Genomic DNA, 26,751 nt, shown 5'->3' with positions numbered 1-26,751 from the left:
TCTCCCAGGCTAGATGCCGGTGCTACCGTCACCTTCATGGCTGGGTCCTGGTTTCCACTGGCCAACAGACAGCATAGCGCAAGGTGCACAATAAATACGCCTTGAATTTATTCAAGAAGATCGAATGATGGCTTAGAAAAATAATTTTCAAGTTCTCTATGTTTGGGTGGCCAGAGCCCGCATTCTTCGGCATTTGAATGATGTCAAGTTGACTGCAACCTCTTTCTCTTTTTCTCTTCTGGCCCCCGACCCCCTCCTTCCCTTTGCTCTCTGCTTCCCCTGCCCTGCCCTTGGTGCAGAGAAGGCTGGCAGCTGTGTGCAGGACGGGCAGAGGTATAATGATAAGGATGTGTGGAAGCCCGAGCCCTGCCGAATCTGTGTCTGTGACACTGGGACTGTCCTCTGCGACGACATAATCTGTGAAGACATGAAAGACTGCCTCAGCCCCGAGACCCCCTTCGGAGAGTGCTGTCCCATCTGCTCAACTGACCTCGCCACTGCCAGTGGTCGTAATTTATTTATTTCCTGTTCCACATAAATAAATTACTTGCAGGTGCAGCAAATGCCCTCCCATGGATGCTGGTCATCTCTGCGAAACAGAGGGACTGGTTATCCATGGGACCCCAGCAGCTGAGGCTGAAAGGAAAGGCCACGTCTTGCTTGCAGGTTGAAATTGAATGAGCCTGAGACACTAGCGGGGGCGGTCCTCACCTAAAACCTCCCAAAAAATACACTTCCGAGATATGGAAGGACAGATGTGATTCCACAAAAGTATCCTCTCTGGAATCGTCTCCGCAAATCCCTAGAGCCGCAAGGGAGATGCCCTGGTCCGTGGGCCAAACCACAGCTAGAGTCCTCTCACCCGCAGCTAGAAGACCACTAAGTGTCCACTGAATATGTGGTCTTCAGTGGGGAGAAGTCTCCGCCGGCTTGTAGGGAGACAGAAGACAGGCTCCCTCTTTGAATTATGGGACAGTGGTGGCAGTTTTCTTTTGTTTTTACCTCTTGGAATTAACTGCCAATTAAGAAGCAAGTTAATAAGGGAAGGAGGAGCCGGGCTCTGGGAGGCGGGCGGGGCTGGAGCCCTGCAGGCCTGAGCCCTGGTGGGTTTATTTGCTCCCAGCCAGAACCAGTGCTGCGGGCCCACCTGGGCCTACGTGACCCATCCCCAGCACTTGGACACAGGCCCCATCTCCCTATGGGGGGGAAGGTGGGGGAGGCACATGGCCAGGCCCCTCCAGTGGTCCTCACCCTCCCCTTCCTATCCAATGGGGAAGCAAGTTGACCTGGAAGCAAGGAGTTGCCCTTCCTTAACACTTCCCCAACACTGGCGAGCTGCCTTTGTGGTTCGGATTTTCGGATCATTTCTGAGGCCTGTGTGGAGGGAAGTGTTGATTGCCTCACTACTGTGCTGCTACAAAGGGGGAAGGGGTCACTGATTTGGGATGGCCCTGGCTGCAATGCCCTCTGTAACTCCTATGCCCTGCTGTGTTTTTGTGCTTGCTTCGAGGAGACCCAGCTTGAACGTAAGACCCTTCTGACTCCCTAACTTCCTCGGGGAGGGCTCGGGCCGGGGGCAGGGCTTCCTACCCTATGAGGAGGGAAGAGGCAAGGACCCTCTGCCAGCTTCTGGTGCTTCCTTTCTTGGTGCTAATTAGATCTTGAGCTCCTGGTTTTGTCTTCACACGCCCCGCTCCATCCTTTTGCATGCTGGCTGCTTTTTCAATAACCGAGTCTGGGTCGGCTCTGTGCCTCAAGGGACCTCAGCAACCCCGGGACCCCGGTGACCCTAACATCCCAGCAGGACAGGAAGCTGCCTCCTTCCTGGGTTGTGTCCTAGTCTTTGTGTAATTCATTCAAGAGCGTGGGAGTGACAAGCACTTGTTTTTCGTCCTTCTCCATCTCACAAATTTTTCATTCTTCTCTATTTTTCCACTTGCAGGGCAACCAGGACCAAAGGTAAGGACTTTCTCTCTTTTTTCTTTCTTTCTTTCTTTCTTTTTTTTTTTTTTTTTTTTTTTTTCTTTTTTCAGAAGCAATGTTACGCTCACCCAGCCCGTGGTTTTTAGGCAGCAGCAGAGGGATGTTTTAGGGGGCACCTCAATGCTCGGGCTGCAGGGCAGGCTTTTGTGCTTGGGGCTTGGTGGGCTTGCGTGGATCGATCCTCAGACTGTGTCATGTTTCAGGGACAGAAAGGAGAACCCGGAGACATCAAGGATGTAAGTACAGATTACTCGCAACAGGGGTTGGGTCTCAACTGGGTCAGCTCCTTGGACTCCCTCTAACATGCCCTCGTGGGTGTCTCTTTCTCTGTCTCACAGATTGTAGGACCCAAAGGACCTCCTGGACCTCAGGTAAGAAAGGGAGAAATCCCTTCCACCATCCTCAAGTTACTGATCTGCAGGACCCACCCCTCCCACCCACCCCCACCCCCGGCCTTGCCGTCATCTCAACATTTTCTTTGCCTTCAGGGACCTGCAGGTGAACAAGGACCCAGAGGTGATCGTGGTGACAAAGGTGAAAAAGTGAGTTGAGAAATGCTCCCTGACCCACATGGGCTGCCCAGGTCCCCTGAGTGTCTCGCCCTCCACTCACCGCCGCCCCACCATGTGCTCTACCACCTCCTCAGGGGCAGCCTGTGGACGGGTGGTTCTTGAGTAGGCCTTGCTTCATGTGCGTGTCCTGTTCTCTTTCTGCCAAGGGCGCCCCTGGACCTCGTGGCAGAGATGGAGAGCCTGGGACCCCTGGAAATCCTGGCCCCCCTGGTCCTCCTGGCCCCCCTGGCCCCCCTGGCCTTGGTGGAGTAAGTATCCTTATGTCCCCTTCCGTCAGGCTGTCCCTCCAGAATGTGGCTTCTAAATTGCTACTCACACTCACCTGGCTGGCTCCCAGGGCTGCCAGCAGTGTGTACACAGCCTGTCCATGGGCTTTTCCCTGAGCCTGTAATTTAGTGGAATCACATATTAGGCTTGAGACTGTGGTGCTAAGGGATGGCTTTTTTCACTCACGGGGCTTCTGCAAAGAAAGTCTTCAGTTACCTGGCTCCCAGGCGTCTGTCCTGTGCGGTTGATTCCTGGGCGTGGGTGTGGGGGCTGAGGGACGGGATGACTGGGCACTTGTAGTTCCCTGGAAGAAGAGTGACCACTGTCCTTGGAAGACATTTAAACCTGGTCCTTGCCAGGTACATTCCAAGCAACTATTCATTCTCATGAAAGAGCCCCACTGAGCAAAGGTGTGTGGTTAAAGTCAGTTTTGGAATCCAGCCAGCCAACAGATTACATTATTGTCCAGTTTTTGCAGGTTTGCCCTTTTGATGTTTGCTATGTTTTAAATACGTAGGTGGCTTGCAGACGCTTACTCTTTCCCTTGCTGAAATATCTTAGGGCTGTTGATTTTAGTCTTTTGCTGGGCATCAAATTCCTGGGAATTAAAAAAAAATAACTTTAAAAGTGATATCTTAGTTATACTTCTCAGTGTATATTGAATGTATATATTGTGTATATACTTCTCAATGTATATTGAACAATGTATTAATATTGTAGAATTTAAAAAATAATTCCATAAAATGAAATGCAGGTAACTGATGACCTGCGCCTCCGAAGAGCACTTTATCTTCCAGGGAAGTGATGCCACTGGCATCTAATAACACATTTCCAGAACGATTTTTCAGGAATCATTGGCAAGTCTGTTCAATGCTAGGTTAGTCTCCAACACTTAGAGTTTATCTAAAATGGAGCTGTCGTCGTTTTTTTTTTTTTCTATCCCAATTTATAGCTTACCTTGTTGAGAGGGAACAATCTGGGGCCTCACAAGCTCCTAATGTTGTTGGGTTGATTTGCAGAACTTTGCTGCCCAGATGGCTGGAGGATTTGATGAGAAGGCTGGTGGCGCCCAGATGGGGGTGATGCAAGGGCCAATGGTAGGAAAAAGACATCAGTTGTTTTTTTTTTTTCAGCCAGAGTGGTGGGAGGTGGCCCTACGCAGAGCAAGGGAATCTGACAACCTCACTTTATAGATAATTGCTTAGAGCAGCTCTTCTCCAGAGGTTATGTAACCTCCCATGTGGTTAGCCCAAAGCATTTGGTTTTTAATGGTGACGGATGCCAGTTCTAATGATGCGCTGGAGTGACCAAGAAGAATGAGGATGGAGAGACACATCTAGGCTGAGCTGTTGGAAGGCCGGTCGCTATTGCTCTTGGAATGAGAACTGAAGAATGCAGACAGCAGCCACCGTCCTCCAGCGCCCACAGGACTTCCAGCAGGAAATCTCAGCCCTGCAGCTCCGACTTGGCACATGCTAAATGAAACTCAGACTTTAGTAAACATGGCTGTGGGCCAGGAGAAAGCAGGGCCAGCTTCTCCATCCAAACGGTGCCTATAAATAAATAGATTGTTGCGTGGGGAGTGGGAAATGAGAGGGAGCAGCCACCGTAGGGCCCCTGCCCACAGAGTAACTTTTTGTCCTTTGTCTGGGCTGTTGGCTGGGAGGAGGTGGCGCTCTGGAGGCCGCTGGCGAAGCATTTCCAGTAACCCTCCTCCTCTCCTGTTCCAATGCAGGGCCCCATGGGACCTCGAGGACCTCCAGGCCCTGCTGGTGCTCCCGTGAGTACTGGGTCTTTCCTCTCCCTGGCAGGGCGGATGCTCTCAAGCTCTTGCATGTCAGTTTGTGGAGTCAATTAACCTGGTGTCCTCATGTTGCTTTTTTAGGGACCTCAAGGATTTCAAGGCAACCCTGGGGAACCCGGGGAACCCGGCGTCTCTGTGAGTACCGGCACGGGCCCCCCACTCCTCCTAGGGAGTGATGTACCACTCAGACCCTAAGACTGCCCAGAGCTTCCCCAGTAGAGGGCCCAGAGGTGCCACTTCTTAGCTCTGCGGGATCCCTGACAGAGGACCCCGGGTGGCAAGGACCACCAGGAACTCTGTCACCACCGTCCCCTTTCTGGCTCACCCCTGGCCTGTGTTGCCTGCTGCCTTCTGGTATTATCGGCTCTGCACTCTTGCTTTCTCAGCACAAAGTGGGCTTCCCCTCCACCCCCCACCCCCACCTCTCTTCCTTATGAGAGAACTTAGATTCCAAAGGCTACAGTCCCGAAGTCTTGTCCACTGATTAGGTATCGTTCCCCCCTCCAACCATCTCTTACTCTCTCCCTTCATTTGTAGGGTCCCATGGGTCCCCGTGGTCCTCCTGGCCCCCCTGGAAAACCTGGTGATGATGTGAGTATACCTGAGTAGCGGAATGAGTGGCTGCCTCCTCGGAGGGAGGGCTTGGAGAGGCTGTGTACTGGGGCAGGGTGCAGAAGCACCCTCAGATTGGCCCAGGGTGGGGGTGTCCTCTGGTCCACCAGAGCCTCAGACCCTGTCTACCATCTACATTCCCACTTGCAACCTAGCTTACGAGTGTCCGGGGACTGCCTTGGAGCCACTGGGAAGGGAAATAATTAAAACATCATTAGCTCCAGGAAGAGAAATTGAGAGACGGGAGAAGGGCAAGGGAAAACACAGGGGGACCATGGTAGGGAGGGGACAACAGAGGGAGACACTCAGCAGCCCGACATTATCTTAATTGTAAATGAGTTAGGAAAAGTGGAGCAAGGCCTGGGCGGGGATGTCTGCAAAGGATGCAAACAAAGGGTAGAGACAAGAGTTGGCTCTCAGCTGCTCTTGGGAATCACATTGGCCCGTTAGAAGTCTCTGGGCGTAGGGCAGCGCTAGCCCAGTCTGCAGAGCCCCCGGGGGGCCGCAGGGGAGAGAGCAGAGTCCCCAGGAGGCCGCAGGCTGGTCAGTGGCCCGTGCCACGTGCAGCTGTCTGAAAGAACACATGGTGACCCAGGAAAGGCATTGGAAGTCTGGAATCCGAAGGAGGTGAGGGAGATGAGTAAGCAGGTGGGCCACAGGCACAGCAGACCACCAGGAGAGGCGATCCGGATCCGGAGCGTGCCAACTGCGCTAACTTGTCTCCTGGGGAAGCTGAAGTACATCTCTCTCCTTCCAGGGCGAAGCTGGAAAGCCTGGGAAATCTGGTGAAAGAGGCCCTCCTGGCCCTCAGGTAAAGTCCTCCCACCCCTTTCCCAGCCTCAGACCTTGTTCTGAGTCTCCCTCCTTTGCAGCTGAGGCCTCACGCCCAGTGCGTCCAGTTCAGCGGGCTCACTTCTAAAATGGGAACTCCAACAGCCCCTACCTGCATCAGGCCTTCGTGCTGATGTTTAGGATCCTGACACAGCCCCCTCCCCGCCCTGCCCCATGGTGGCTGAGCTGCTGTCATTTTCCCCATTTTGGATAAGACGGGGCGATCACAGGAAGGGGGGCCTCTGGGAGCTCCTGCGAGAGCTGCCCCAGTGCTGGGCTTCTGACCGCTCGGCTGGCCTGAGGGAGCTGGCTCTGGAGGTTCTCCAGCAAAGCAGGGCAGCCTCTACTTTGCCCTCTGCTCTGGGCCTTGACCATCTCCTCTTTGGACCACAGGGTGCTCGCGGCTTCCCAGGAACCCCAGGCCTTCCTGGTGTCAAGGGTCACAGAGTAAGTATCGCGGACGAGGGTTTTGGAAGGAAAGACTTATCCAGGGGGGAGAAAAAAAGCATGTGGGAGCATGAATCCCCTTATTAGGGTTCATCCCAGAAGTGTGATGGAACGTGTTCTCTCATCCCCTAGGGCTACCCAGGTCTAGATGGTGCTAAGGGAGAAGCTGGTGCTCCAGGTGTGAAGGTAAGGACCAAGGAACACATGGGTGTGGGGACAGAGGGAGACGATGAGGAGCCTTTCCCTCTGGTCAAGGAGATGCTCTTGAGTCAGTGGAGTGAGGATGTGAGGACAGCTTTGGTTGGGAAGACCCAGTCCTACATCCTGATGGAAGAACAGCAGGCCGGGGGAGCTCAGGGAATGGTGCCTTGCAGAACCCAAGTGTGGGGTCTCGGTGCTAGCTGAGTTGACCAGAGCTTTCAGGTTCTTCCTTGGGAGTTTTCCAGGTGGGGTGGCAGTGGGGTCCCGCTCACTGACCCTATGCATCTGTTTCCCAGGGAGAGAGCGGTTCACCGGGTGAGAATGGTTCTCCAGGCCCAATGGTGAGTATGGACAGCCTCCCCTGGGAGGGCCTCCAGACACTCCTCAGACATCTCCTAAAGCCTAGCAGATGGCTCCGCTATAAATGCCCTGCTCCCTTTGTGCAAGGTAGATCGTCAGCTTTGTAGATCTGATGATTACGATCAGATCAAAAAGGTGAATCTATCGAATAGATGATGTGGTCAAGTTTCACCAACATTTCCTTGAAATAGCCCTGTGAGCACACTTAAGGTGTGCTTCAGTTTTTACAAATTCTGTTTTTTCTCGATATTTTGGGGAGTTCATCTATTGCATGAAGCAAGATGGGCCCATGACAAGGCTCCCAGCAGGAACCACAGGAGCATCTGTGTGTTCGGCCTGGGCAGGAAGGCCTTTGATGTGATTTGGGGAGTCCTAGATGAGTCGGGAAGGCCGGATCGGGGGCATCCACACCTTTGCCTCCTGGGCATGTGCATGCTCCCCACTCTGGTGTCTGGGAAGGACTTGCAGAGTGTCATTGAGCCAACTCATGCTTGTGTCGTCCTGCCGTGTTCCAGGGTCCCCGCGGCCTGCCCGGAGAGAGAGGACGGACCGGTCCTGCTGGTGCTGCGGTAAGTAATGACAAGGCCAAAGCCACCATTTGGCCAGCACTTTGGAGGTTGCTTTCATATAGGGCTGTGCTTGATCCTCCCGACAACCCCCATGAGGTGTAGAGGGTGTTGTCATCCTGGGAGGATTGATCATGTCTCAAAGCGCCAGGCTGAGCCTGCACAGTTGAAGGGCAGGGGTGGGCTGTGGCAGGGTGGTTGGTTGGTGAGGGCGGGACTTTCTCTTAAGCAGTCTGCATTACTCAGGTACTCCCCTTCCCAGCCCCCCGCCCACTCCTAGTCAATCCAGTTTGAATTTATGGACAACCTTCATATGGCTACAGTGCCAGGCTACATTTTGTCCTTTCTGGTTGTTGAGATGATGCTCTAGGGAAAGTGTAACAGTCTCAACTCATGGGGCCTTCATACTTGATGTCACTGGTGCTGGCAATAGGGCGACATTCATGGCCACTATGCCACAGGCACTTTCTAGGGTCAGTCAATACCTTCTGTGCTTTGACTCATCTCATCTTTCCTCAAATCCTGTAAGACAGATTCTACTGTTCTCCCTACTTTATTATTATTTTTTAATAAGATTTTATTTGAGAGAGCGAGCAGGAGCACAAGCAGAGGGAGAAGCAGGCTCCCTGCTGAACAAGGAGCCCAATGCAGGGTTCGATCCCAGGACTCTAAGATCATGACCTGAGCCGAAGGCAGATGCCTAACCGACTGAGCCACCCGGGCGCCCCTATTCTCTCCATTTTAGAGAAGAAGGAACTGAGGCCTAGAAAGTTTAAATCGCTTCAGACTGTGCTGGGCAGCCTCAGACTCTGGTGGCCTCTTGTTGGTGTGGGAAGGGCACGGCGTGGGGATCGGTAGGGGATTTGCAGCCAGAGGAGTGTGCAGGTGTTTAGCTCTGATCCCTGAGCGGCAGAGCCCTTGCAGGCGCTCGCTCAGGCGAGTGATGTGATGAAAGCTGCGTTTAAGAGAGATTATGCTTTCCGTTGAGCTCATGCCCCAGCCACCCAAGCTCCGCGGCCCCTCCTCACGCGTCCTTGTGGGGCTGGCCTGAGTAAATCAGCTTCGCTCCCCGCGCTGTTCTCCAGATAATGTATCTGTCTGGTGGACGTTTCCCTCAAAAGCAGATCGGTGAGATATAACAGGCAGCCTTGACCCCCGTTTGTCAGCCGGAGCTGCTGAAGTGCCTTGTCCCAGAGTCACTCTGTGTGAGGGGATTAGAGAGTGCTGGGGCTGCCAAGAAACACCACTATTTCTGCAGATCCTTCGGCCCTGGCTTGTGGCTTGTTGGCCAGGCCTGAAGCCACGCGGGTGGCGCCCCATGCGGGGCGAAGATGAGCTGCATCCCTGCTCGTCCTCCTTCCTGGGCACAGCAGGCCCTGCTTCTTGCTCCTCCTTGCTGGTTCCTGTCCCCACAGTAGTCTGGCTGGCAGGCTGTGCGCAGGATTTGGCAAAGAAAGTTGACAACGTCACATAAGTTCCCAGTGCGGGCCTACTGTCAAGGCTGGGCCTGGGACCCGGCTGGGTTGGGCTCTGCTGGCTGTGGTCACGCGCCCCCTTGGGCCAGGCTGTGCCCTCTCCCGGCCGTACTGCAGGGAGAGCCACGGATGCCAGCCCAGGCCTGCAGCTTCCCTTTGCTCATGCTGGGCCCCAGGCCTCTCCTCCGGCCTAGTCCTGGAGGGAGGGTGCTCCAGGGTTGCCCGAAGCAGCCAGCCTGGCCCAGAAGGGGGGTCTGGCCAATGCCGAGGCTTTACGCGCCCTCTGACGTTTTCTTTTCTGTCAAGTCTCCTCTTGCTTTCATGCTTAATGCCAATGTGGACTGTCTCCATCAGGAGAAATGGGCCATAGCCAGGAAGAAGATGTCTTTTTTAAAACGTGAGCTCCCCCTAAAGTATCCTTCTTCAGCACCCCAGAGAAAGCAGAGGCAGGGGCAGGCAGGCAGGGAAAGGTCACTTTCTCGGCTGCCCTGCCTAGGACCAGGGGCCAAGCCCCGCTCTGCGTGGTCTGATGGCTCCTGGAGTTTGGGTAAAAGTTCCCTAGGCCCAGAGGGGCTTTGAGAGAGAAACTGGGGAGTGCTTACCTCACCTGGGGGGAAAAACCCTCAAAACTAGTCCTAAGGGTGCCTGGGTGGCTCAGTCGGTTAAGCATCTAACTCTTGGTTTTGGCTCAGGTCCTGATCTCATGGACAGTGAGATCGAGCCCCACATCGGGCTCCACGCTGAGCGGAGAGTCTGCTCCAGGATGCTCTCTCTTCTGCTCCTCCCCGCACTCACGTGCCATCTCTCTCAAATAAACCTTTACCAAAAACAAAACAAAAACAAAAAACAAAACAAAAAACACCCAAAAAAGTAGTCTGAGAGAGAAAGAACTGGCAGCCTTGTCTTACTGTGTAAAGGACTCTCAGAGGCGTGAGCTCAGATGTGGTCCTCAGGCTGTGCCCAGTGTCCTGTCCCCATCACAGGCTGCTTCCAAGGCCAGTGGCAGACATCCTGGGGCATGTGTGCTCCCTTAGGAACAGGTGGTCTTGAGTGGCTGGGGAGGGGGTGGAGCCCAGAGACATCCCGGGGTTAACCAGGGGGAGGCCTTAACCAAGCCTTAGCTAAGGAGGTCAACCAAGCCCCGAAAGTGTCTCTCCTTGTGTGGGGGCAGGAATTGAGTTAGGTTTGCTGCTCGGCTTCCATTTCTCTTTGGCCCAGTTCACCGAGTCTTTAAATGATAACCTGGCCTTGCAGTTGGGGATATTTGGGGTCTGAAGGAAAGTTTCCAAAATGATGGAGTAGCGAGGAGATCACCAAGCTTTGTTTACAAGGAGAGCATGCCCACTGCGCCCCAGCACCCCTCCTTGCGGCCACCATGAAGGGTTCCCCGCTGCTCCTGCCCGGGGTGCTGGCCTGCACCTGCACCCGCACCCCGCCAGCCTGCCTCTCGTCCCCGGGGCCCGGCCCGGCGCTGCCCGAGTTCCCTGTGGGGGTGGACCATGGACAGGGGAGGGCCTGGCCGTGGGGGGCCTCTCACCACGCTGCTTCCCTCTCCCCACTCACAGGGCGCCCGGGGGAACGATGGCCAACCAGGCCCCGCGGGCCCTCCGGTAAGTGCCCTTCACCGCCTGGGCTAGGCCTACCTGAGCCCCTGGGAGCAGGGAGTGGGCAGGTGCCTTCCGTGGCCCCACCGCAGGGCTGGGCCTTGGTGGGGGGCGAGGGAGGATGGGTAGGAGGGGGAGGGGGAGGGGGAGGGGGAGGAGTGCTTTCTCCCTATTACCCTCTTACGTTGATTACAGGCTTTGAAATGATGCTTCATTTTGCTCAGCCACTCTTTTAGCATTTTTTTTCTTTTTCTTTTTTTCTTTCTTTGTTTTTTCCGAGGAGGGATAGCCAGGGAAGTCAAAGAGTCCCCTGCTTCTCAGCATGTATATAGTCGGATACTTGCTTTGCCTTGGGAAGCCAGGCTCGGGGACACTGGCAGTGGGGACAGTTTTCATCCAGGGGCTTCGGGCTACAGGGGACGCAGAGCAAGATCAGTACAGACGTACTGTGGGGAGGAGTGTGAGGTGTGGGGTGGCTCCCTCTGGGGGTGGAGAAGTCCCACCCAGAAACAGCATTCCCCTCCCCCCTCCCCCTTCCTCCCAGGGTCCCGTAGGTCCTGCCGGCGGTCCTGGCTTCCCTGGTGCTCCCGGTGCCAAGGTACGTGCCCTGCCCCCTTTTCCCGTGACCCTGCTGCCCTTGCTGACTGCCACCGCCCCCCCACGGTGCCCCCTCCCTTCTTCAGAGTGTCTCCCACCGCTGCTCTCCGTGGGGGCAAGGAAGGGCCACCAGCTGGAAGGGAAAGTTAAGAGAGCATGAGGAAGAGCTTCAGACTTGGGGAGGCAGGAAAAGATGGGGGACCCGGCTGAGATCTGGGAGGGAGCAGGAGACCAGGGCTGGGAGGGAAGCAGGCAAAGCTCAGCAAACTAGACCCGGAGGCAGCGGGAGGAGGTGGGGTGGGCAGGAGATGGCTCCAAGCCCCCCCTGCCCCCCCAGGCTTGGCGCCCCCCAGCCCGGTTAGCGAGGATGAATGGGGGCCAGTGGGGGGCCGCCGGTCAGGGAAAGGCCCGTGGCCCCAGTGGCCCCAGGGATGCGGTGCAGGGTGCACGCTTCGCTTCTCCGGGAATTCGGGAATTCGGGCCCCAGATGAATGCGGGCCTCCATGTGGTCACTGGCATCAGGTTGCCTTTCCCCTCCTGGGGTTTCCATGGCAACCAGACAGTGTCTGAGGCCCGGGAGCTGGGTGAAGGGGACCCATTGTGACGAGGGACAGCGGAAGGTGAGGGGGCCTGACCTTTAGAAAGAATAATTACAAAAGTGAACCGAGAACGTTGGGAGGAGGAAGCTGAGGAGGCTCGGCCCTGCCTGCAGGTCCGCGGGCCTCGGGGTGTCCTGGAAAGGGGGGGAAGCCGAGGCGTCCTGGGGCTTGTGGGCGCTGCCAGAGGCGAGAACTGAGCCCCAGAGCCCCGGGGTGGAGTGGGGCGCTTGTCCCAGCTTGCTTCGGCCCCTGCCGGCCCCCCCAACAGCAGGCCCAAGCCAGAGCCGCCGCAGAGCGGAGCGGGCACTGCAGCCCAGACGTGGCAGGGCCCCCACTTCCTCAGTGCAAGAACCCCGCGGCTGGGGGGGGGGCGCTGGAGAGGGCAGGACCCCGCACCTACAAGTGCACCGGGCCTGGGGCGTGGGGGACGTGGGGGGCACGGAGAGCGGAAGGCAGGGCGGGGGGGGGGGGGTGCCCAGGGGGAGCCGACAGCCGCCCCCGAACTGCTGCTGGCCTGTGAGAGGTCTGTGCCCCCAACCCCGTCGTCTTCTCGTTCCATCCCTGTCTGTCTCTACCCAGGGGGAAGCTGGCCCCACTGGCGCCCGAGGTCCCGAAGGCGCTCAAGGTCCTCGCGGCGAGCCTGGCACTCCTGGGTCCCCCGGGCCGGCTGGTGCCTCTGTAAGTGGTCTGTGGCCCTGGTGCTCTTGACTCTGTTTACCTCTGAGAGGAGTGGGGCCCCTGTCAGAGCTCCACTCACCAGACCCTCATTTTGGCCCAATGCTTGCATGCCCAGCTCTAGGGCCATCTGTAGGGTCTCCCTACAGCACCCCGTCCCCCCCTCCCCTGCAACCCCCAACGGGACCATGTCTGGAACTGAAAACCGCTGGTCTAGCCCCTGGATCTGCAGCGGGGCGGGCTGGGAGGTGCCTGGGGTTTCTTTGCTGCTTATTTTGTAATGACACCCTCTCCCCTTTCCAGGGTAACCCCGGAACTGACGGAATTCCTGGAGCTAAAGGATCTGCTGTGAGTGTTGCCCGGGGACTGGGCTCCTGCGGGGAGGGGAGACCCTCCTGGCCGCCTCTCCTGATGCCCCCCTCTTCTACTCACGCTGACAGGGTGCTCCTGGCATCGCTGGCGCCCCCGGCTTCCCCGGGCCCCGTGGTCCACCTGGCCCTCAAGGTGCGACTGGTCCTCTGGGCCCGAAAGGTCAGACGGTAAGGTTCAGAGTGAACCCCAAGTACCCCTGGAGTCAAACCCCGCCGTCCCCCCTTCCTGTGCTCACACCGGAGTCCTTTGTGGGGGATGGTGGCGGGGGTGAGGGGAGCCTTTAAGGGTGTCTGGAGGTGGGGGCAGGTCCGTGGAGAGGACCCCATGTGAGAACCCGCCTCTCTCTCCCCAAGGGCGAACCTGGAATTGCTGGCTTCAAAGGCGAACAAGGCCCCAAGGGCGAGCCCGTGAGTATCTGCCTGCAGCTCTTGGCCGCCCCCCTCCTCTGCAGCCCCATCCCCTGATCTGGGACCTCCCAGGTTGTGGCCGGAGGAGGGGACCCTCCAGGTCGAGAGGCTGACGCAGCTCGAGCTCCCATGTTTGGTTTGAGCCATGTGAACAGTTTCCACTTTCCACCGTCCCTCTGCCCACTGGGCCGCCTGTTCCCCCTGGGCTGATGCTTTGCGGCCCCGCTTCCCCCCACCCCAGGTCCCCCAGCACCCAGCCCTGAAACAGCAGCGGAGGCCGCTCCCTCGGCCCGCCGGCCGGTGACTGGCTCCGCAACGGTGCCGGGTCACCGCTCACCCGGTTTCTCTTTCCTCCTGATTCTCAGGGCCCTGCTGGCCCCCAAGGAGCCCCCGGTCCTGCTGGTGAAGAAGGCAAACGAGGTGCCCGTGGAGAGCCTGGTGGCGCTGGGCCCGTTGGTCCCCCCGGAGAAAGGGTAGGTGGGCTGGGAGGCCCCACTTTCTGAGGGGTGTGACCTGGATGTGGAAGTGGAGTCTGCAGCTGTGTTCTGGCCAAGTCCCCTGGCCTGAGCGTCAGTCCTCTCTCCCCACTCACTGCCAGGGCGCGGGGGCAGGGAGCCCATCCTATTTCTGCCCCCACCCCCAGGATGGCATGAGACGGTCTGAGCTCCCCCGTGGGACAGGCCCTAGCGGTTAACCCTTGCGGGCTGTCGCTCCTGCCCCCCAGGAGCTGTGGCTGGGGGGTTGGTGCGATGGAGCTCCCGAGGCCGCCGAGGCTCCCTGTGTGGTTCGGTCGGGGCCATTCTGACTCGCCACCTGTCCTCCTCCCACGTCCTTCTAGGGGGCTCCTGGCAACCGCGGTTTCCCAGGTCAGGATGGTCTGGCAGGTCCAAAGGTGAGTGAGGGGGGAAGGGGCTGGGGTCCCTGCATTGCTGGTCAAACGGCCGCCTGCTGACTCCCTGCCTCCCCCCGTGTAGGGAGCCCCCGGAGAGCGAGGGCCCAGCGGCCTTGCTGGTCCCAAGGGAGCTAATGGGGACCCCGGCCGTCCCGGAGAGCCTGGCCTTCCTGGAGCCCGGGTGAGTAGCCGAGCTGCTTTCACGCTTGACCTCCAACTGAGCAAGTCCTCGTGCCCTTCCCCAGCTGGCCCCCAGCCTTGTGCTGCCAGGATTGGGAAGACCTGGGGCCTCCCCTGATACCCGTCTTCTCTCTCTTTCTCCTGATCAAAGGGTCTCACTGGTCGCCCTGGTGATGCTGGTCCTCAAGGCAAAGTTGGTCCTTCTGTAAGTCTACCGTCTGGGGTTGTTGGGAGGATAACCCCGGGAAGGCAGGCAGTAAGGGAGACGGGGGTCCGGGTGGGGGCAGCCTGTGAATTTTGAGACTTGAGAAGGGGGCAGACGGTAGTTATCGGGCCAGGTGCGGAGCTCTGAAAATGCCAACCTCTGCGCCTTTGGGCCTTTCCTTGGAGGGAGATAGAGCCTGGGTGCGTTTTGAGGAGCAACACTTCTCATTCGAGCAGTGCCCTGTTGCTGACTGGGCCGCATGTGCGGTGTGGGCCCCCGGTCCAGACCTCGGCCAACCCCACACGCCGGGTGTCTGGCTGTTGCCTCGCCCTGTGCTGCCCACGCAGTAGGCACTCAACGGGTGGATGACTGTGGGTTGAGTGTCTACACTCTGAGAATGATGCCCTCTCTTTCAGGGAGCCCCTGGTGAAGATGGTCGCCCCGGACCTCCAGGTCCTCAGGGCGCTCGTGGGCAGCCTGGTGTCATGGGTTTCCCTGGTCCCAAAGGTGCCAACGTAAGTAACAGCCGGCCCTTCCACTTCCTTCCACATGGTGCCACCTCCCCCCTCGCCCCCTGGAGAGAGGACTGGCTCCGAGTAGAGTTAACCCACAGGCAGTCATGAACACGATCCCTGGTGCCGTGGGCAGCGTGGGCCTGTGTGACCTGGGGAAACGCGGGGCACCTCAGCCATGACATTATTCCATCACACGCCTGAGCGTGAGACAGGGTGCCAACGCTGGGCCTGGCCTTTTGCCCATGGCCCCAAGCCCCGCTCTCCCTGGCCTGCTCTACCCCCCTCCCACCGACACCCTCCCCTCATGGTCCTGCACTCTTTCCTCCAGGGCGAGCCTGGCAAGGCTGGTGAGAAGGGACTTCCCGGTGCTCCTGGTCTGAGAGTAAGTACCCCGCCTCGCTGTGCACATGCATTGGTGCTGGCTGGACACCTGCAAGGGGAGACGCCTCCCGGGGCATGCTCCTGGGGCCCCTCGTCGTGGGTTCCTGTGGCTGAGCCCATGCTGCTCCAGGAGCCCCCACACAGAGACTTCTAGTTGCTGTTGGTCAGCAGCCCCGGGGGTGGGGAGGACTCCCACCTGAGAAAGACTGGGGAAAGGAGGGGCCCAGGGGAAGAAGGGGTAGAAATGGAATTCAGGTTGGGGGATCATGGACCACCAAGTGTGACTGCTGGGCACTGGGGTCTGCAGACCGAAGAACACGTGTCATGACACCACCCTTGTCTCTCCCCTCTAGGGTCTTCCAGGCAAAGATGGTGAGACTGGTGCTGCAGGACCCCCCGGACCTGCTGTAAGTAGCTGCCTGGCCCCCTCTCGGTGGCTCTGTGGGCTTGGGGGTGGCGGAGTGGGGGTGACGGATGAGGAGCCGTGGATCCGGATCCCTCTGGGGTGCTGGACCCACTCTCAGCCAAGGCAGTGTGGACCCCACCCCCGTTTCAGGGGTGCAGGTCACTGGGGGGAGAACAGCGGGGGAAGCAAGCATGCACATCTTTCTTGGGCAGTGCTGGAATGTGTCTGGCCCGCCCTCCTGCTGCCACCGAGGTCCCCTCCCGCTGAGGCTCTCAGATTCTCTGGAACAATGGCTCAGGCCACCTTTGTTTCCCTCTGCAGGGACCTGCCGGTGAACGAGGCGAGCAGGGTGCTCCTGGGCCATCTGGGTTCCAGGTAGGTGGCTGGACAGGGCCCTCTCTACAATTCTGTGTCCAGGGCTCTGTGGGCCGCAGCAGGCCCCTGGGGGGGGGGAGGGCACCCCCCTCCTGAGGGGAACAGGGGAACGAGGCCTCCCTGCAGTCCTGCCTCTTGTCCCAGGCCTCCCTGGAGGGCTGGGGCAGTGAACTCACTCCTTTGCTAATGGATATCACTTTGCCTTCTAGGGACTTCCTGGCCCTCCGGGTCCCCCAGGCGAAGGTGGAAAACCAGGTGACCAGGTGAGTATGGGGCTCTTTGCAGGTGCAAAGTGTTTAGATGGGAAGATCTCTTCCGATGCCTGACGCCCAGGAGGTGAGGGCAGGAAGGCACAGGACCCCCATGATGTGACACTGGGGATGCCTGGGGCCACACCCCAGCTCCCCCCGGGGGACAGTCTGAGCTCAGCCTCTCAGGGGAGGGATGCTCAGCCCTGGCTGGCTGTCTCACCTGTCCCTCTTTGTCCTCCAGGGTGTCCCTGGTGAAGCGGGAGCCCCCGGCCTCGTGGGTCCCAGGGTGAGTATCGGTCACTTCTGCTGCCCCCTCCCTGCGAGCCTCTGCCAGGGCACCCCCGCGGCACTCTGCTGTCCTGCTCCCTGCTCCTCCCTGCGCCCCTGCCCCAGGTCTCTTGCTTCATGGCTCCTGGTGTCTGCCACAGGGTGAACGAGGCTTCCCAGGTGAACGTGGCTCTCCCGGCGCCCAGGGCCTCCAGGGGCCCCGTGGCCTCCCCGGCACTCCTGGCACAGACGGTCCCAAAGTAAGTGAGGCTGGCGGGTTGTCCGGGCCACCTGCTGGGGCAGAAGGAGGAAGGGGAGGGGCTGGGAGGGCAGAGGAGGAAGGGAAGGAAAGGGGGCCTGGGTGCTGGGGTCCTGGGCAGGTGCTGCCCACCACAGACCCCCTGCCCCCTCCTCCCGCAGGGCGCATCTGGCCCGGCTGGCCCCCCTGGGGCTCAGGGCCCTCCAGGTCTGCAGGGGATGCCCGGTGAGAGGGGTGCGGCTGGCATCGCCGGGCCCAAAGGAGACAGGGTGAGTACCAGGTTGAGCTCCCCCAAAGTCGCGGTTCCCCGTCTCCCCATGGCCCGTGAATGGGGAGGTCTCTAGTTAACCCTCTTGAGGAACCTGGAGATCCCTCGGGCATGCTCTGTTTGCCTTATAGTGACACCCTCCCCCCACTTCCCTCCCTCCCACTCCTCTCGCTCACCCTGAACCCGGAGCAGATCCTGCTGGGCGGGGCGGGGGCTGAGCTCTGCTGGGAGCCTCTGCGAGGGGGAGGCTGAGCTGGACAACCCTGCTGAGGTGGCCCTTCTCCATCCCACAGGGAGATGTTGGTGAGAAAGGCCCTGAGGGAGCTCCTGGAAAGGACGGAGGACGAGTAAGTGAATGCTGGTCGCAGGTGCCGTGGGGACCCCGGGGGTCTCCAGCCCTGCACCCTGGGGACAGAAGGGCAGTGTGTGAGTGCAGCCCCTGGTCCTGTCTCAGCTGTACAGATCTGGGGACTCTCCTGACAAGACTGGGGCCATGGGGTGAGGGGGAGTTCTGGGGGGCTGTGGGAGCGTAGGCCAGGGTCCCCGGACTCCCTGCTGGGCTCCAAGTCCCTGGTCAACTCTTCCGTCACCCTCACCTTTGCCTGCTTTCTCCCTAGGGCCTGACTGGTCCCATTGGCCCCCCTGGCCCCGCTGGCGCCAATGGTGAGAAGGTGAGTGCCTCCCTCTGGCTGGCCTCCCCCATCAGCCTCCTCATCTCCTACCAAGGACTGCTTTCTCTCCTCCTCACTCAACAATGGGCCCCCTCCTGCCCACTAGGGGGCTGCAGGCACTGAGGGGTGGGAGTCTTCTTAAAAGCAGAGTCATAGGCTGTGGGCCCTGTCCAGTGGAGCCATGGGGGGAGGGGGAGTGGCCAGGGAGGCCCCAGGACTGGGGGGGGGGGGTGCCTGAAGCAACAGGAGAAAATGGACCATCCATTGTGAGGCTTCCTGGATGCACTTTGCTCTTAAGAGCCCCACTCCGACCCCCAGCCCTTCTCCGTGACTCTCGTCCCCTTCCCCACCTTAGGGAGAAGTTGGACCTCCTGGTCCTGCAGGAACCGCTGGTGCTCGTGGCGCCCCGGTGAGTATCTGCCCCTGAACCTGGCCCTGTTCCCGGGGCCCTGGGAGCCAGAGAAGTGGCCCTGCCTCACAGCCTGGCTCTTTGGGGCTGGAGGGGGGGAGGAGAGAGGAGAAAGGGAGGGAGAGAGCCTGTCATCTCCATGATGTGGTCAGGGTGAGGGCCTTCAGGTCACCAGGTCCTCTGACCAAGGGAGGCCTTCTGACTTGGGTCTCTTGTCACTAGGACAAGGTGTCCTCCCTCTGGGGTTATTGTGTAGGGCGGGGAGGGGCAGGGAGGTGCGGGGCCAGCCCAGAGGGCTCTGGTGTAGGAGGGGACAGAGGCAGGCAGGCATGAAGCCTGAGCTCTCCCGGGCCCCTTCTCTCACAGGGTGAACGTGGAGAGACTGGACCCCCTGGGCCCGCTGGATTCGCAGGTCCTCCCGTGAGTGTCCCCGACCACCCTCCTTCCCACCCCTCTGCTCAGGCCTGTGGGGGAGGGAGGGACAGAATGTAAAGAAGATGGAAGTGGCCTCTTTCTCTCCTTGCACACCCACACTGACCTTACGATCCCATCTGAGGGCAGCGTTCCGGGCCAGGGTGGACACAGGCTCGCTCACTCATTCACCCCCGACCACCCACTCACCCAGACTCCCTGGCCCTTTTGGAAGAACCCTGAGTATTCAGCTTGCCTCTCACTCCCCTTTCTCCTTGGGACAGGGTGCTGATGGCCAGCCGGGTGCCAAAGGCGAGCAAGGAGAGGCCGGCCAGAAAGGCGATGCTGGTGCCCCAGGTCCTCAGGGCCCCTCTGGAGCTCCTGGGCCTCAGGTGGGTAGCAGTGAGCTCCCCCAGCAACTGTTTTCATGGGGCAGGGGTGTCTGGGTGCAGGGTGAGGGGCCCGGGGCGGGGCCAAGGCTGGCCAGGAGGCCTGGGTGTAGCCCCTCCTGAGTTTCGCCTGGGACCTACCGGAGCCTGCCACCGCCCCAGACAGAGGGAGAGGCTGTGGGGAGGAATCTGTACTCTGGGATAAAGGTTCAAAAATAGCTAATTGGATTTCATTGTCTTGGGGTAGGGTGTGGGTGCCAGAGACAGACACAGGGTGAGGGTTGAGGACAAATAGCCCGGGACAAAGCAGCCAGGCTCCTGGGGAGGGACTGGGGAGCCCTTGGCCGGGCTCTGCAGATGCCTGATGGGCTTTCCTCCCTGAGGTCTCCTAGAACATGAGTCTATCGTGGCGGGGGTGGCAGGCCCATCTGTGACGGCTTCCTCGGGCTGGGATTTTAGCACCAAGAAAGCTACGTCTTTGCAAACCTAGCCCTCAGGAGTCCATCATTGGGCATAGGGACTGTTTGACCCCCACGAGGCCCACAGCCCTCCTCTGGGTGACCAGGCCTCACTGTGTCCCTCCTTCCTTGCCAGGGTCCTACTGGTGTGACTGGTCCTAAAGGAGCCCGAGGTGCTCAAGGCCCCCCGGTGAGTGAGGTCCCCATTCCTACCAGGTGGGGTTGGGGGGACTGTGGGAGCAGCAGCTTCTCTCATGCTTCCACTCCGGCCTCATGAAGGCGGCCTGCCCGGAGGCTCCTGCGCTGGTGTTCTGGGATTCACTCACCTTTCTCAGCATTGCTTTTGCCCCCAGCCTCAGTCCAGCCCACAGCCACGTGGGAAGGAGGGCCCCTCTCTGCGGGTGTGCCGTGGTCCGGGAGGTCTGTGGTCCCATGGAGGCCGTGCTCAGCTCCCAGGGGCACTGAATGTCCTGGCCGATGCCCCCTGTAGGGGCTGGAGGCAGAGAAGCTGCAGCTTCCTGATCCGATGGCCAGACCCCACAGGGCCCTCTCTAGCTCTCCTTTCCACACCAGCCTCTGAGACCCCCCCACCCAACCCAATCTGATTCTTGGGCCTCCTGAGGGCCCGAGGGATTCAGGACCTCTCTTCTTCTCATATAGGGAGCCACTGGATTCCCTGGAGCTGCTGGCCGCGTCGGACCCCCAGGCTCCAATGTAAGTGATGTTCCTGGCCGGTTCCTACCTTCCTCCTGGCATAAGAGGCATGGGCAGGGGTCAGAGTCTGGCACAGTCCCCCCAACAGGCACCCAAAGAGCCCAGACTGGCGTCCATCCCTTTATACCCATTCCTACTCCCCGGATGAGTCGTTACTTCATCACAGGGATCTGTTCTTCTTCTTGTAAACAGCTGGGAGCAGGGGCTGTGACCCTCTTGTTAGCCAAGGGCAGCCTTCCCTGCTGACTTGGGCTTGAACCCTCAGACTTCTGGCACACTGGGTGGGATAGGTTGGCACAACCACCTTGATGCATCTCACCCACAGGGGGTTTGCTATGGAGGGAAGAGAGATGGTGAAAAGTCACCCAGGTCACCACCCCCACCAAGTGCTGAGGGAGCGGGTGCAGAGGCTTAGGGGTTGGAGGAGCCCAGTTTGAGTTGTTCCTTGAGGAACACTAGGCTTGGGGCCCAGAGTAAGGAGGCAGGAGAAAGTCCACATAGATAAGAAAAAGCAAATGCAGGGGCTGGGGAAGCCGGGGGGCGGGGTGGATCACAGATCCCACATGGGAGAGAAGATAGAAGAGGTGGACTGGGGGTCGGGGTCAGGCCATCCTTCATGTGGAGGGAACCCTGGGGGGAAACTGTTATCCCTAGGGTCACAGTGGCTTTGGCAGCCTGGATGGGGCAGGGTAAGATGAGTTCTCATGTCTTGCATTTGCTCTTCTAGGGAAACCCTGGACCCCCTGGTCCCCCTGGTCCTTCTGGAAAAGATGGTCCCAAAGGCGCTCGAGGAGACAGCGGCCCCCCTGGCCGCGCTGGTGACCCTGGTCTCCAAGGTCCTGCTGGACCCCCTGGCGAGAAGGGAGAGCCTGGAGATGATGGTCCCTCTGTAAGTCCCTCACATGCCTGGCCAGGGAGTCTTCTGAGCTCCCAGAGCGCAGAGTGGAGGGGGACGCCATGGAGGGGCCTCTGCCGGGACAAGAAGAGTGCTGGTCCCTGGGAGTGGCAGCCAGGCCGGGTGTGGACGGCTGGCCACTCCATGTCAGAGCTCACGTTCTCACTCTCGCCTCCCCTCTCTTAGGGTCCCGATGGTCCTCCAGGTCCCCAGGGTCTGGCCGGTCAGAGGGGCATCGTTGGTCTACCTGGGCAGCGTGGTGAGAGAGGATTCCCTGGCTTGCCCGGCCCATCGGTGAGTGAAGGATGATACCCCCTCCTCTGGTGAGCTGGGCCCAGTCCGGCTCAGGCCTGAGCTCTCCACCCACAGCTCTTGGTGTGGTGGCCCGGCCTGTGCAGAAGCACCACCGCCCTCTGGGGCTTCCACCCGCTGTGCACCTGCAGAACTCTCCCTTCATCAGCCCTTTCTTTGGAGAGGCTCAGCAGCAGGTCCTGGGCCAGGATTCTTAAGAGCGCACACTCATCTTCCCTCTCGCTGTCCCCCCAGGGTGAGCCCGGCAAGCAGGGAGCTCCTGGTGCATCTGGAGACCGAGGCCCCCCAGGCCCCGTGGGTCCTCCTGGTCTGACTGGTCCTTCTGGTGAACCTGGACGAGAGGTGAGCAGTGAGACCCGTTGTGCATGGCCCTTACTGGGGAGAGGTGTGCTGGGCCAGGCCAAGTGCTGGTGTCCCTGCAGAGGGGATGACAGGACGGGCTGATAGGCCGCAGTGCCCGGCTGTGGTGGGGAGGATGTGATGGGAGGGAGAAGGGCATGGGATGGAGAACTGGTGCATGGGGAGGAAGGCACAAGGAAGCCTGGCGAGCTTCGGCAGCTCCAGCTGCATGGAAGGGAGCAGGCTGGGACCCAGGGGGGAGGCTGGGGAAGCAGAGTGGGAGCCGTGCAGGGGCAGCTCTGAAGGCATCCTGCTTCCCCTTGCCCAGGGCAGCCCCGGTGCTGATGGTCCTCCTGGCAGAGATGGTGCGGCTGGAGTCAAGGTGAGTATCTGGTGGTCTCTATGTGCAGTGGGGACAGGGAGGACATTCTGTTGGGCCTAACAGGTCAGCCTGGGGTGGCAGGTCGGGGTCAGGGTCTTGTCTCAGTTCGGGAGATCAGTTTCTCCATGTCTCCCTGGAACATTCTTCTCTAAGCCCGAGACCTCTCTCCTGACAGGGTGATCGTGGTGAGACTGGTCCCGTGGGTGCTCCCGGAGCCCCTGGGCCCCCTGGCTCTCCTGGCCCCGCCGGCCCAACTGGAAAGCAGGGAGACCGAGGAGAAGCTGTGAGTGTCCTGAATTCGGTCAAAGCTGGAAGTGGAGGAGGGTGGCCAAGGGAGCTGGGAGCTCACCCACCGTCTGCCGGTCGCCAGGCCCTGGAGGCGTCTCTGGGTCCGGGAGGTCTCTGGGCCCTGGGAGCAGCAGCCTCGGTGCCCAGCCCGGGGCAGATGCAGAGGAGGGCCAGCCCTGTCCCGGCTCTGCTCCGACACCGTTCCCACTCTCTCCCTCACAGGGTGCACAAGGTCCCATGGGTCCTGCAGGACCGGCTGGAGCCCGGGGAATCCCAGTGAGTATCTGCTTGTCCTCTGTTGGCTTCTCGAGGGTGGGGGGCAGGTCTGGAGGGCGGTGGGGACCCTGTGGCTCCTGGGACTCCTTGGCTGAGGGGAAGCCAGCAAAGTGCTCCTGCTCTGGCCAACCCGACCCAACCTGCATCTCTCTTGTTCCCAGGGCCCTCAAGGTCCCCGAGGTGACAAAGGAGAAGCTGGAGAGGCTGGCGAGAGGGGACTGAAGGGACACCGTGGCTTCACTGGTCTGCAGGGACTGCCCGGCCCTCCTGTGAGTGTTGCTGTCTATGCGTGGCTCCCCAGTGCCTCCCACTGCTCAGAGCCTCCCCCGAGTGTCCCATGCTGCTAAGTCAACTTGGGCTCATCCTCAGAAATTGCCAGGACTTCCTCAGGGTTGGAGGGAGGAGCCAGTGGAAAGGGAACAGGGGTAGGACATGTGTCATATGTACAGTCAAGAAGGCCTCGCACCCTGGAAGATGGGGCCCTGTCGGGGCTGACCTCTGACCTTTGCCTCTTCCTTTTGCACAGGGTCCTTCTGGAGATCAAGGTGCTTCTGGCCCTGCTGGTCCTTCTGGCCCTAGAGTAAGTGAGATGGAGGGAGTCCTTCCTCATGGGGTGGACCGGGCACTGGCCAGGCGTTCTGAGGGGGATGGAAGCCTTGGGCTCAGGGAGGGGACTGACTCAGGGTGACCAGGGCCAGAAAAGCTCCTGAGTCCACAGGCTGGATGAACATGACAACAGCTCCCGGCTGTCAGCCGGGCCCCCTGGGAGTAGGGTCTGACAAGGAGGAGCTTAGGATGGCAGCAGAGCCGTGAAACCACCCTGCGGGTCCTTGGCCAAGCAGCCGCCAGCCCGGCCTCTGTGACTGAGACGTGTGCAGCTGCAGGGCCTCACAGCAGGACGGCTACGTGACCAGCCACTCCCGACGGCCCCCTTGGTGATGGCTCTTCTCTCCTGGCCTGCAGGGTCCTCCTGGTCCCGTCGGTCCCTCTGGCAAAGATGGTGCTAACGGAATCCCTGGCCCCATCGGACCTCCTGGTCCCCGTGGACGTTCAGGCGAAACTGGCCCTGCTGTGAGTGTGCTGACTCCTTCCCCGCTGTCCGGGCTGTCCCCAGGATCCCGAGGCTCGAGCTCTCTTGTGCCAAGGGCCTTTATCAGGGCATCAGCCTGCGGCCAACGATGATGGCATCCTTTATCCTGGGTCTTCCCGGGACGTTTAAAGGGTCCATATTGGTATTGGGACACAGAGGAGAGGGGCTGATGAAGAAGTAGGGGAAGGGCTAGGATTTTCTTGGCCTTGGCCTGCCGCACCCCTCCCCCACCCAGGGGACTGGAAGACGATACCCTAGTATCTTCTAGCAGGTGGAGAGGTACACAGGAGGGGCGTGTCCCCACAATTCCTGGCTGACTGCTGTGTTTCCGGCTTTCCTGCTGCAGGGTCCTCCCGGAAACCCCGGACCCCCTGGCCCTCCAGGTCCCCCTGGCCCTGGCATCGACATGTCTGCCTTTGCTGGCCTGGGCCAGAGAGAGAAGGGCCCCGACCCCCTGCAGTACATGCGGGCTGACCAGGCGGCCGGCGACCTGAGACAGCATGATGCCGAGGTGGACGCCACACTCAAGTCCCTCAACAACCAGATTGAGAGCATCCGCAGCCCCGAGGGCTCCCGCAAGAACCCCGCTCGTACCTGCCGGGACCTGAAACTCTGCCACCCTGAATGGAAGAGCGGTGAGCCTGCAGGGCAGGTCCCCCGGCCCCAGTAGAGCAGGGCGTCAGCCCACTGGGCACGGCGCCTTCAGAAAAAGGGAGGCGGCATCTCTTAGCACCAGGCAGAGCCGGCCTGAAAGGTTCTCATGGGTGGCTTGCACCTGCAAGAGGGTCTCCTTGCTCCTGGGTCCCTGCTTCTCCCCCCGCCCTTGGGCTCCACGTGGCCCTCACAATCTGTGCCTCTCCTGTGGGTCCCCATAAGCCTTTCTGTCTCTCCCAGGCAGGCCCGGCCCTCTTGGGAGTGCCTGCCTCTCTCAACCCCGATGGGGTATTGCCTCCTCCCCCTGCAGGAGACTACTGGATTGACCCCAACCAGGGCTGCACCTTGGATGCCATGAAGGTTTTCTGCAACATGGAGACTGGCGAGACGTGCGTCTACCCCAACCCAGCGAGCGTTCCCAAGAAGAACTGGTGGAGCAGCAAGAGCAAGGACAAGAAACATATCTGGTTTGGAGAAACCATCAATGGTGGCTTCCACGTGAGTACCTGGCTGCTCTAACCAGAGATGGCGCCTCAAAATCTTTCTCTCTCCAAGCTGATGGCACCTCACCCACACTCTTGCCAGTCTTTTGGGGGCTTAAGAGGAAGGAAACAGGAGGGATAGTATCTTTAACTGGGATTCCTCTGGATGCTGCTCCTGGGCCTCACACCACTGCTGTCTGCCCTAACAGTTCAGCTACGGTGATGACAACCTGGCTCCCAACACTGCCAACGTCCAGATGACCTTCCTCCGCCTGCTGTCCACCGAGGGCTCTCAGAATATCACCTACCACTGCAAGAACAGCATTGCCTACCTGGACGAAGCAGCCGGCAACCTCAAGAAGGCCCTGCTCATCCAGGGCTCCAATGATGTGGAGATCCGGGCTGAGGGCAACAGCAGGTTCACATATACTGTTCTGAAGGATGGCTGCACGGTGAGTCAAGCTGGCTGGAGCTTCAGAGGGGTGGCCCACATCCTAAAGTGATGGGATCCTCAGGGGTGTGAGTGTGAGGAGTTGGGTAGAGAAGACATGCGGAGTGACGGGAGAGGGCAGGGTGCTGTTCCATCTTCTTCACTCCCCTGGCTCAAGGCAAATAAGGGGAATAAGCCCTACCCAGCACATCCAGTTACTCTTACTGGGGTACTCACATCATGAGTGTGGCTCGGCCCACAGGGTGGAGCAAAGAGAGGCTCTCACTATAGTGGACGGAGCAAGGAGGGAAGGGCAGTGTGGAGGGGGCTTTGCTCTAAGGACAGGAGTTGAGGTGGAGATGGCTCTGGGAAGCCAAGGAGAGGTTGAAGGAGACCCTGAGCGTGTTTTGTACTTTGTGCTCTATGCTGCTCAGTTTTGGGGTCCTTGGCAGCTGGCACTGAACAGTTTCTCCTCTCTTTCTCCCCTAGAAACACACCGGTAAGTGGGGCAAGACTATGATCGAGTACCGGTCACAGAAGACCTCGCGCCTCCCCATCATTGACATTGCGCCCATGGACATAGGAGGGCCCGAGCAGGAATTTGGTGTGGACATCGGGCCTGTCTGCTTCTTGTAAAAACCCGAACCCACAAACAACACAATCCATTGCCAATCCAGAGGACCCAAGTACTTTCCAGTCCCAGTCACTCTAGGGCTCTGCACTGAATGGCTGACCTGACCTGATGTCCATTCATCCCACCCGCTCACAGTGTGGACTTTTCTCCCCTTTCTAAGAGACCTGAACTGGGCAGACTGCAAAATAAAATCTCGGTGTTCTATTTATTTATTGTCTTCCTGTAAGACCTTTGGGTCGAGGCAGAGGCAGGAAACTAACTGGTGTGAGTCAAACGCCCCCTGAGTGACTGTCCCCAGCCCAGGCAAGAAGATCTCCCTTCAGGTGCCGGGCGCAGGAACTGCGTGTGTCCTACACAATGGTGCTATTCTGTGTCAAACACCTCTGTATTTTTTAAAACATCAATTGATATTAAAAACAAAAAAATTATTGGAAAGTACATATTGACCTGTGCTTTGTTCTTTATTTGCCCTCAGTCTTTGAGTCTGTAGGCAGGACCAAATGCCCATCCTAAGGCCTTAATCTGTTGACTTTTCAACCAGGAGGG

General features: G+C 59.3%; 1 protein-coding gene across 1 annotated transcript in view; it reads left to right on the top strand.

Annotated features, from left to right (window-relative positions):
• The window catches only part of COL2A1 (collagen type II alpha 1 chain), a 31,041-nt gene extending 4,290 nt beyond the window's left edge, over positions 1 to 26,751 (top strand). Inside the window, exons 2-53 of the mRNA XM_041736252.1 lie at positions 1,943 to 1,959; positions 2,187 to 2,219; positions 2,322 to 2,354; positions 2,472 to 2,525; positions 2,702 to 2,803; positions 3,842 to 3,919; positions 4,558 to 4,602; positions 4,708 to 4,761; positions 5,164 to 5,217; positions 5,996 to 6,049; positions 6,463 to 6,516; positions 6,649 to 6,702; positions 7,014 to 7,058; positions 7,593 to 7,646; positions 10,684 to 10,728; positions 11,267 to 11,320; positions 12,498 to 12,596; positions 12,897 to 12,941; positions 13,034 to 13,132; positions 13,319 to 13,372; positions 13,738 to 13,845; positions 14,211 to 14,264; positions 14,347 to 14,445; positions 14,596 to 14,649; positions 15,066 to 15,164; positions 15,493 to 15,546; positions 15,899 to 15,952; positions 16,273 to 16,326; positions 16,536 to 16,589; positions 16,819 to 16,863; positions 17,006 to 17,104; positions 17,265 to 17,372; positions 17,665 to 17,718; positions 17,989 to 18,042; positions 18,398 to 18,451; positions 18,818 to 18,871; positions 19,147 to 19,254; positions 19,846 to 19,899; positions 20,370 to 20,423; positions 21,151 to 21,312; positions 21,505 to 21,612; positions 21,865 to 21,972; positions 22,298 to 22,351; positions 22,527 to 22,634; positions 22,862 to 22,915; positions 23,077 to 23,184; positions 23,442 to 23,495; positions 23,879 to 23,986; positions 24,352 to 24,640; positions 24,970 to 25,157; positions 25,351 to 25,593; positions 26,061 to 26,751. Coding sequence (XP_041592186.1) covers positions 1,943 to 1,959; positions 2,187 to 2,219; positions 2,322 to 2,354; positions 2,472 to 2,525; positions 2,702 to 2,803; positions 3,842 to 3,919; positions 4,558 to 4,602; positions 4,708 to 4,761; positions 5,164 to 5,217; positions 5,996 to 6,049; positions 6,463 to 6,516; positions 6,649 to 6,702; positions 7,014 to 7,058; positions 7,593 to 7,646; positions 10,684 to 10,728; positions 11,267 to 11,320; positions 12,498 to 12,596; positions 12,897 to 12,941; positions 13,034 to 13,132; positions 13,319 to 13,372; positions 13,738 to 13,845; positions 14,211 to 14,264; positions 14,347 to 14,445; positions 14,596 to 14,649; positions 15,066 to 15,164; positions 15,493 to 15,546; positions 15,899 to 15,952; positions 16,273 to 16,326; positions 16,536 to 16,589; positions 16,819 to 16,863; positions 17,006 to 17,104; positions 17,265 to 17,372; positions 17,665 to 17,718; positions 17,989 to 18,042; positions 18,398 to 18,451; positions 18,818 to 18,871; positions 19,147 to 19,254; positions 19,846 to 19,899; positions 20,370 to 20,423; positions 21,151 to 21,312; positions 21,505 to 21,612; positions 21,865 to 21,972; positions 22,298 to 22,351; positions 22,527 to 22,634; positions 22,862 to 22,915; positions 23,077 to 23,184; positions 23,442 to 23,495; positions 23,879 to 23,986; positions 24,352 to 24,640; positions 24,970 to 25,157; positions 25,351 to 25,593; positions 26,061 to 26,207 — 4,172 coding nt within the window. The 3' untranslated portion in view covers positions 26,208 to 26,751. The remainder of the gene's footprint in view (positions 1 to 1,942; positions 1,960 to 2,186; positions 2,220 to 2,321; positions 2,355 to 2,471; positions 2,526 to 2,701; positions 2,804 to 3,841; positions 3,920 to 4,557; positions 4,603 to 4,707; positions 4,762 to 5,163; positions 5,218 to 5,995; positions 6,050 to 6,462; positions 6,517 to 6,648; positions 6,703 to 7,013; positions 7,059 to 7,592; positions 7,647 to 10,683; positions 10,729 to 11,266; positions 11,321 to 12,497; positions 12,597 to 12,896; positions 12,942 to 13,033; positions 13,133 to 13,318; positions 13,373 to 13,737; positions 13,846 to 14,210; positions 14,265 to 14,346; positions 14,446 to 14,595; positions 14,650 to 15,065; positions 15,165 to 15,492; positions 15,547 to 15,898; positions 15,953 to 16,272; positions 16,327 to 16,535; positions 16,590 to 16,818; positions 16,864 to 17,005; positions 17,105 to 17,264; positions 17,373 to 17,664; positions 17,719 to 17,988; positions 18,043 to 18,397; positions 18,452 to 18,817; positions 18,872 to 19,146; positions 19,255 to 19,845; positions 19,900 to 20,369; positions 20,424 to 21,150; positions 21,313 to 21,504; positions 21,613 to 21,864; positions 21,973 to 22,297; positions 22,352 to 22,526; positions 22,635 to 22,861; positions 22,916 to 23,076; positions 23,185 to 23,441; positions 23,496 to 23,878; positions 23,987 to 24,351; positions 24,641 to 24,969; positions 25,158 to 25,350; positions 25,594 to 26,060) is intronic.

This window comes from Vulpes lagopus, chromosome 21 (genome assembly GCF_018345385.1).
Source record: "Vulpes lagopus strain Blue_001 chromosome 21, ASM1834538v1, whole genome shotgun sequence".
NCBI lineage: Eukaryota > Metazoa > Chordata > Mammalia > Carnivora > Canidae > Vulpes > Vulpes lagopus.
The sequence above is the reverse complement of the archived record's forward strand: the minus strand, read 5'-3'. Positions and strand labels throughout refer to the sequence as shown.